Source organism: Branchiostoma belcheri, unplaced genomic scaffold (assembly GCF_001625305.1).
Source record: "Branchiostoma belcheri isolate BF01 breed outbred unplaced genomic scaffold, Haploidv18h27 scaffold224, whole genome shotgun sequence".
Lineage (NCBI taxonomy): Eukaryota > Metazoa > Chordata > Leptocardii > Amphioxiformes > Branchiostomatidae > Branchiostoma > Branchiostoma belcheri.
In genome coordinates this window covers 136,034-144,953 of record NW_017803758.1, presented here as the reverse complement: position 1 = coordinate 144,953, position 8,920 = coordinate 136,034, and the positions used below count along the sequence as shown (strand labels likewise).

Sequence of the window (8,920 nt, the reverse complement as noted above, 5' to 3'; positions counted from 1 at the left end):
CAAGTGTATCATCGGCTTCCAAGGCTTCCTTGACTACTGACACTGCTTCCTTGGGTGGTATGGAGGTGAAAAGTGAGCACACGTCATACGAAGTGATGGTTTCATCATCCTCTACATGAATGTCTTTGATTTTGTTGACAAAGTCGGCACTATTCTGTACATGGTGCTGAGATTTCCCCACTAGTGGTCCTAAAATCTTGGCTAGAAAACCTGCTAACTCATAGGTGACAGAGCCTATACTGGAGACTATGGGTCGTAGAGGGACACTTTGTTTGTGGATTTTGGGAAGGCCGTAGAAAGCAGGAGGTTGTTCCGTTGTGGGATTGAGTTTTAGGTAGGTGGGGCGATCCAGAACTCCTTCAGTTTGCAATTTCTTGAGAGCTGAACTGATTTTCCCTTTAAACTTGTTAGTGGGGTCCTTTTTCAAGGGCATGTAGGTGTCTTTGTCTCCCAATAGGTCCTGTACCTTCCTGTCGTACTGCTCCCTGTCTAAGACTACTGTGCATCTGCCCTTGTCTGCAGGAAGAATCAATATGTCTTGATTGGTAGCCAAATCTTTGAGAGCGGTACGTTCTTCCCGTGTGATGTTACTAGCAGGGGGTTTGGAGACTTTCAGGGTGGTAGCTACTTTGGTGCGCAAGGCTTCAGCTTGTCTCTGTGGTAAACGTGCCCGACGAATTGCTGACTCGGTTTCTGTCACAATGTCAATGCTGGGAATCTTGTTGTTACACTTGTTGTTACACTTAAGCTCCTGTCCTGTATAACAGGAGCTTTCAGACTAATTTGCATCATCTTGTCTTGACTTGTCTGACTTTTGTTCCTTTTTCGACTTCCAAAAATTTGTCTTCACTTTATTTGCATATCAATCAACAGGTTGTGTATATAAACCTGCTTTCCCCTCTGGTCTCTCAGTCACTGACGAAAGCTAGTGGATACTAGCTGAAACGTCTGACGTTTTCAAAATCATATCCAGTTGCTTGAGTAACTGTTTTTTGGCATATCGTATTACCTGGATGTCTAACCTTCATCGACAAATGTAGCATATTTCATTCCATCTTCCTCCCCATTCCAAAATGTACAAATCCCTTTGCAAAAATAACAAGTTCCGAGACTTCATACCTCCATGAAATATGGGGTTGATATGTAAATGTAAATTTCTTCTTTAATTATGCAAATGACCTCAGCATTAACATGATATATGCATCGTGATGTATGTTAACTTTGATTAACTTACAGATGTCCCAAGTATGACATTCCCAAATTCACAAATTATAGAATTTTCGCATTAATTATATAAATTAGGTCATCATTTGCATAATTAGTATCTGTTGATGTTCCGCCTGCCATAGGTTACATACATTACATGTATGAAAGTATGTATGTAAAACACTGTAATTATAGAATTTCCTCATTAATTATGCAAATAAAGTCCTCATTTGCATGATTTGCATTTAATTACGTACATCTCTCAGCTACCTACACACCAAAAATTATGAAAATATGTTGTTCCTATCTGGACTTATTGGCTTTTAAACATTTCGCCAGAGAGTGCCCTGCAGTTCCAGAACAAGCTGCTAGGGGGACCAAACTCACACCACTTATTCCTGACGGGAAAAGCAATCTGTCACCAAAACATCAAGACCATAGCATGTTCAGGACAGTTCTGCTGCAGTTCTGCTGCAGTATCAAGGTCATCCACCAGGAAGCCCATATTTGACGTTGACCTTCGTCTTCCTAAGACTTACCAACATACCAAATATCATCATAATCCATAAAGGCGTTATGAAGTTATGCTGACTACAATTGTGCGGAAACACAAACACACACACACACACAGACAGACACGCACAGAGACAGTCACGCAAAAAACAATACCTCCATTTTTCATGGAGGTAACTAAGGAGAAAAAGGGGAAAAATGCAGAGATTTGAGCCTGCAACCTTCTTTATAACAATTATTATCAAAACCCAATAGAGATTAAAATTTGACTTTATTAACATTCCTTAGCAATAATGACAAAGCATTTTGTTCACCTGGCGAAAACCACACTGACAGGCACTATGATTGGTCCTACATGTACATGTACAACGTAGCTGTTGCCAGAGTGGCTCAATTATGTCAACAGGCAATCAGCACTTGGCCATACATATGAGAGAGAGAGAGAGGGGGAGAGAGAGAGGAGAGAGGGAGAGAGAGGAGAGAGAAAGAGAAAGAGAGAGAGAGTGGAGAGAGGCATAAGAAACATGAGAAAGGTTAAACATTGACAGTACTTACACTCTAAAACATCCAAGACTGTGTGTTCCACATTCAAATTTACTGTGGCTAAATTTCTTTTCAAAAGTCTGCTCTTTTTTTTTTCTGAGTCCATGTTAGAAAATTTCAATTCTTCTAAGGATTGACTTTGTCCAGTGTCTGTTTCAGGGAGCCAACTTGAGCTTGTACTGCTGCAGCCATGAGTGTGAAGTGCTGGTCGGCCATGATGACAGACAGGAGTGATGACAGGGTGCGCAGGTCCAGCCTGTGGTGGTGATGTCTGGATCCGTCCTGGTCCCACACCTGCAGGTCATGCAGCCTCCTCTCAGCAATACACACCAGAAAGTCCACAAACTCCTCATAGTTTATCCCACTACTGGCCTTCAGCATCACCTACGGGCAAACAAGAATTCGGAGATCTCAAACCTCCATGAATATATTAGTTTTTATCTCGGCCGCCTGAGCGGCCGAGATATTGTGCTCCAAAATAGGTACCTTGGTACCTTGGATGTTCGTTGAATAAATCTTGATTTCGACCGTGAAAACCAATTTCGACCGTGAAAACCAATGAAACCAATTACTCTGCATGTATACTTTACTTTGTGGCGTCGACCTACCGGATAATAGTGTCGTTATTCTTATACAACGAAGTTGCTAAAAAAAAGAGGAAATGCTGTTTACCACAAAACCATTGTTTTATATCATAGTATGCATTTAATGTTCTAGAATTTCGCTAATAGCTGCTGTAATTGGACCAATAAATCAATGACATAAATTATGTTCATTAGCTGGCATATTTGCCTAAGTCGCAAGATGTCGCTTTTGATTGGTGAATAACGCATGAGGCTCGGATGTAACGCATGAGGCTGGTAAGGGCATACTTAGCAAAAATAGCAAAATATCAGGAATTATAAGGGTATTAGGCATAGAGCCATAGGATAAAAATAGAGCTAAAGATACTACGGGCAAGGGCAATCAATTACATTGTGTTTTATTCGTGCTGTTGAACAGATTTAAACAGAGTTACGTTATCGCCCCCTCCCCCCATTGAACGCGAAAATTTATGAATTCGTGCGACCTAACATTATGTTAGTGCATGGCAGGCTAAGTTTCTTGCTTTAATGCCAGGAGGTGCTCGTCAATTTTTAATGTCTTCTCTGCAATGTTCCGGTCGTATTGTATTTAGTTTGATTCGTTCCTTTTCTGAGAAATTGTAACTTTCAGGTTGGGGGGGGGGGGGCGAGCCATGCACGTTCTATATACAGTACACTCCACTGGATTTTCGTATTAAACTGGGTTTCCATTAGCTACTGTATTGAAGGAATAACTCAGTGCATTCAAACAATCTAATTCACTCGCAAATTTTCCAGATTTCTAATTTGCAATTGTATAAGGTAAATTTTCACACCAAATAGCATAAATGAATCTCTATGTATGAGAAATTTTGAAGACTTTCCATGTGCTAATAGCAAGAAGTATTCAATATCCATGTTCAATTGGATGCTATACTGATCAAGAAATTATTTTTCTTCTCTTCCAGATGTGTCTTGGATTGCCCTGTTCTACACCAGACATACCGGAGCCATGTTGAACTACATATATTGCACTTATTATCAATAAAACCACTGCCATCGTACACTGTACTCTTCACTCATTGTAACCAGTGCCATCGTGCACTGTGCTCTTGCACACATTGTAACCACTGCCATCGTGCAGACCAAACCCTGCCATCGTGCAGACCAATCATTGCCACCGTGCAGACTGTGCTCTTACACTCATTACAAATAAACTCACCGGGACACTGCCATGGGCAGCGGCCGAGATAAACTTTTTTCAAAAGTCTTGTTGTAAATGTTTTTACACGGTACACTACACTACAGTACAGAACAAAATAACACAGGTTTTTGTCCTTAAATAGGTCAGGCTGTCAACTCCGTACATGTAGTCTATTCCCGAGGGAGAACATCAATCAAACCTGGTAGGCGCGCTGCCTGACCACATGTTTTGCGTTAGAGGAAGTCTTTAACCGGCACATCTGTTTTCCCTCAAAATACAAAAGTTCTGCTGCAGTACCAAGGTCAGCCATTAGGAGGCCCATATTTGACCTTGACCTTTGTCTTCCTAAGACTTACCAGCATACCAAATATCATCACAATCCATGAAGGCGTTCTGAAGTTATGCTGACTACAAATGTGCGGAAACACAGACACAGACAGTCATATAGACATGCCAAAAACAATACCTCCATTTTTCATGGAGGTAGTAAATATTCAGGCTGCACTTCTTTTTCCTTTCCATACATGACTGTTAACTTACAATTACACTCTCTTGTACTGTTAAAGTACAATTTAGATATATTGCGATATTCTCTTATTACACGAGGTCCCCTGTTGTACTACATTTTTTTCTAAATCTCCAAACATGGGTTAAAAGGCAGTCAAGGCTAATCCTAGTGTCAGAGATAGATGAAGAGAGAAGTGAAATTACCTGTGTATGAATATCAACTGAAGACATGTTAAGATGTGATGTAACACATGCTTTAAGAACAGATAAAGAACTTTGAGTGTGACCACTCACAACTGGCAATAAAGTCAATTTCTTGGAACTACAAATGTACATGAGTTCCCATGCCAGCCTGTAGAGTGGTGAGTATTATCAAAGGAAGACACTTTTAAATATATCATATCAGGTACAAATATAGACGTCACCAATGAAGTATGTATAAAGTATATTTCAAAATGTTTCAAAAGGAGAGAAGAAGCCATTAGAACTTAGAGTCTATACCACTTTATATATATTTCTTTTTTAGCATTGTATACCTTAGACCTGATGTTAGCCTCTCTTTATTACTATTGTTGTAGTACTCTCTAGTACATTGTACTTTGTACATCCGTGCATTTATCCCCCCGGGGAATGAACATGCAATAAAGTTCCAATTTCAATTAACCTGACAATGTCCGTGCCAGTCCTCCATATCTGTACAGTCTGAGATGGCCTGCTGCACCCTGCACAGCTCAGCCTGCAGGAAGGACCACATCATGTGGACATTGCAGCAGTTAACCCAGTTGTGGTTTATAGAAATGGTGTCTTCCTGTGGACAATGCAAATTGTCAGTCACAGTGTTGTACATTTAAAAAAAAAATTTATTCCAACATGTAATCACCAGACGTGGTGACGACACACTCAAGTTTCTTCAACTTATATCAATGCCGCCACCAACACAGGGAACAAATACATTACAGGACAATACTCATTTACACCTGAGCTAAGTGAGGAAAGCCGTGTAAAGTGCCTTTCCCAAGGGCACAAGATCGGTGGCATGTCAGGACTCGAACCCGGGACTCTTAGTTCCGAGTTGTGCACTCTGCCGCTACGCCACACGACCCCACAACATACATTTCTACTGTTGTACATTTCTACTGTTCCTTATGTTATTCAGGGAACATACATGTACATGTACATTTACATTGTACATCTACATCAGTTCTGTCCCCTGACTTGAAGTTCTGCACACTTTACAGATTACAGTGACTGGCATCCAAAATGTACATCACATCAAATACTGAAAATTTATCCCCTACGTTTCCAAATGTCTAACAACTTCATTGAAGTTATGCTTTAGAATAACATGTTTTTTTTGTACAGTGATTTTAAAGAAATTTTCAGGTAACTTTTTTGTCAGCAAAAAAAATGTACAGTGCTTATAATCTAGTTAGCTTTTGCTATACATGTGATGAACAAATTCTCCTCTTCTACTCTTAAGTGTCAGATAGGGCTATATGTGAAACTGCTACTTGGAGTTTTAATGTGTAATTTTCAGCCTTGCTAATACATGTATTTATACATGTCTGCAGTCATTATCGCAGTGACTGTGTAAATGAAAAATCTAGTTGCACTGCATGACATTGTATGAAGATTTGTTTTTAACTATTTACCATGTTATACACTTGATGGTGCCAGCCACTGGGCACAAACACAACCTCCCCAGGGCCTTGAATGACTTCCATGGGTCTGGTGTCCTTGTGGTAGTGTGGATATCTTTTGGAGTTCAGAAGTTCCTCTGATCTTACATCATACACAAGACTTCCAGTAGTGTCACGTAGCTGGTGAAAGCAACCCAATGACAATTACTTTCATTAAATAAAACAGGAGTCAGATCTCTTGTCTTTTATCAAAGAATATTCTGAATGTTTCTTGGACTATGCAAGATATACAAGTCTATACAGTACTCACATATAGGATTAGAGCTTTTGCTGCCAATGACGCTGAAATACAACAGTTCCAGTTCCTGTTTAAGACGAGATGATACCAATTACAACAGTTACACACTGTTTGTAGTCCAGCGTGATGGGCATTCGGTCTGTAAAAATGTGTATCGTCAATTCAAAACAAATCTTTTACTAATCAGTTCACAGTCTGGGAATTGAAAAGGGCCGACACTGCAATCAGAGATTATACCTGACATGCAAGGAGGATATGGAAGACAAATTCCACTTTCTGATGTCATGTCCGACATATGAAGAAAACGGACAAAAATTAGCTTCCAAAACTACTGTTACATTGCCCCATTCAAAACCAGAAATCTTCAATATGTTTTTGGCATGCTCTACTCAGATATCAGTTGATTTGAGTTGATTTGATTCAATGAACAAAGGGGAACGTGGAATCTTGCAAGTCTTAATTTCCTTCCAATTCTTTATTTCTGCATTGAAGTTAAAAATGTGATTTTTAAACCTTGATTTCTGCAATTAAATGTTGCCGCTAATATCATGGTGAGCATGGCAGTAAACAATGTCCTTTTGAGAAGCAAACAATAATGCAGATTTGATTATTTTTACTGAAGTGAAATGAAGAATTGGAAGGATGTTTGTTTGTCAGACCTTTGGAACCATGACAGACTCCATTCCATGAATAAGAGCCTCAGGATGGTCAAAGTTGGCCAGTGTTCTTTGGACATGTGTACATATGGCGGTGTGTGAGAAGACCTGGTGATTCACAGATGACTTGTTGGTACTGACTACGCTCAGATATCAACTGAGCAAAATCGTTATCAGACACAAAACTAGTCTTAGTAGAGAAGATGGGAGGGAAGTCTGTAACCATGGTTACCTGTTCCTCTTGCCCAGGTGGGAAGAACAGCCACTGTTTACGTCCACAGATATTGGCTGACCAGCTGTAGGAGTGGAAAACATCTGCATGGAGAGGTGTCCTGATGAAACATATGAGAACATTTCAATCAATCAATCATTCATTCATTCATTCATTCATCGATCGATCGATCAATCGATCGATCGATCGATCGATCGATCAATCAATCAATCAATCAATCAATCAATCAATCAATCATGCTGGCAAAAGTCTGAATAATGTTATGTTTAGTTTGAGTAGGGCTGTAAACATTCGACATATAAAAGGGTACAAAATAATCACTCTAGCTGCTGTGCGAGACTAAATTCCGGGAGATACCAAGTTGCTGACATAAACTGTGTCACACTGTGGTCAGCATGTGAGCCAGGCTTGTGGCTTACCTTCTTAGTTCTAAAATCAGAACCTTGTCTTCAACCTGACATAGCTCTTCATCCGCGAATAGTTTCATAAGTTCACAGGTAAGTTACTTAGTAAGAGACTCTTTTTACACAACCAAGTACTTTCTTCACAGCTGACGTTTTGGTGAACCGTCTGTCACCTTTCTCAGGGCAGTTCTGACTGGTTCACATTGCACAGCAGCACAGGTGTCGCTGCTGATGCATTCCCAAATGTACAATACTTAAGCGTTACATATCTACACATATTACAAGGAACTGTATCTTGAGTAACAATACGGTTCCAAACGTTCAGTTGGATATATACATAATTGTGGCCGTTTATTAAACAAAAGCAGTTATGGAGAACAGACATAGGAGATCCAAACATACAGGAGTGTAATATGTGCATGATATTCATCTAGAACACAATAAACTCTTAAAGTGCTCATGACACCAAAAAATGACCTTAGCTGATTATAATTGACATAACTAGTATTACCCATCCTCCTTCGCAGGGCTAAAATCCTCCGGTTCCCTTCCGGTTTTAGCCCTGCTATTTACCGCTGACAGTTTGACTTCTGGTGACGTCACCGCCAAACTGCTGTCAGCCAATCAGAGAATTTGCGCACCGAGCTTTGCGCAAAAACCGCAAAGGTCGCTGGGAACCTATTAGCCAATCAGGTTACGTCTTACATTCCCATGTTGGGACAGGCCAAGATGGCGGCTAGAAGTTTCGTGCGAGCCGTGCAAGATTTATTTGGAGTCGAGCGGCTTCGTGAGCATCAGCAGTCGACGCTACGGGCGCTGCTTGATGGCAGAGACGTTTTTCTGAGTGTGCGGACAGGAGGAGGGAAGAGCCTGTGCTATATGGGCTTCCCAGCAGCGGCCAAAGCCCTGGCCAAAGCCGAGACAGAGTTAGGGCAAGCCCCCCGGCGCTGATTGGTTTGTGCCAAATAAGGCAAGCTCATGAATTATTTATAAGTGACGTCACCAGAAGTCAAACTGTCAGCGGTAAATAGCAGGGCTAAAACCGGAAGGGAACCGGAGGATTTTAGCCCTGCGAAGGAGGATGGTATTACCTGGCTAACACAACACATTTACAATAAATATGCACGGTTGTCTTGTTACATTCGAAATTCTAA

General features: G+C 40.6%; 1 protein-coding gene across 5 annotated transcripts in view; it reads right to left on the bottom strand.

Annotated features, from left to right (window-relative positions):
- Nucleotides 1-2,302: 2,302 nt before the first annotated feature.
- LOC109470427 (jmjC domain-containing protein 4-like) overlaps nt 2,303-8,920 on the bottom strand; it is a 20,976-nt gene continuing 14,358 nt past the window's right edge. For 4 of the 5 annotated variants that reach the window (XM_019769370.1, XM_019769371.1, XM_019769374.1 and 1 more), the window contains exons 5-8: nt 7,363-7,462; nt 6,189-6,356; nt 5,201-5,344; nt 2,303-2,646 (exon numbers count right to left, since the gene is read on the bottom strand). In XM_019769370.1, coding sequence (XP_019624929.1) covers nt 2,389-2,646; nt 5,201-5,344; nt 6,189-6,356; nt 7,363-7,462 — 670 coding nt within the window. In that variant the 3' untranslated portion in view covers nt 2,303-2,388. The remainder of the gene's footprint in view (nt 2,647-5,200; nt 5,345-6,188; nt 6,357-7,362; nt 7,463-8,920) is intronic. The other variant, XM_019769375.1, reaches the window with a different exon arrangement.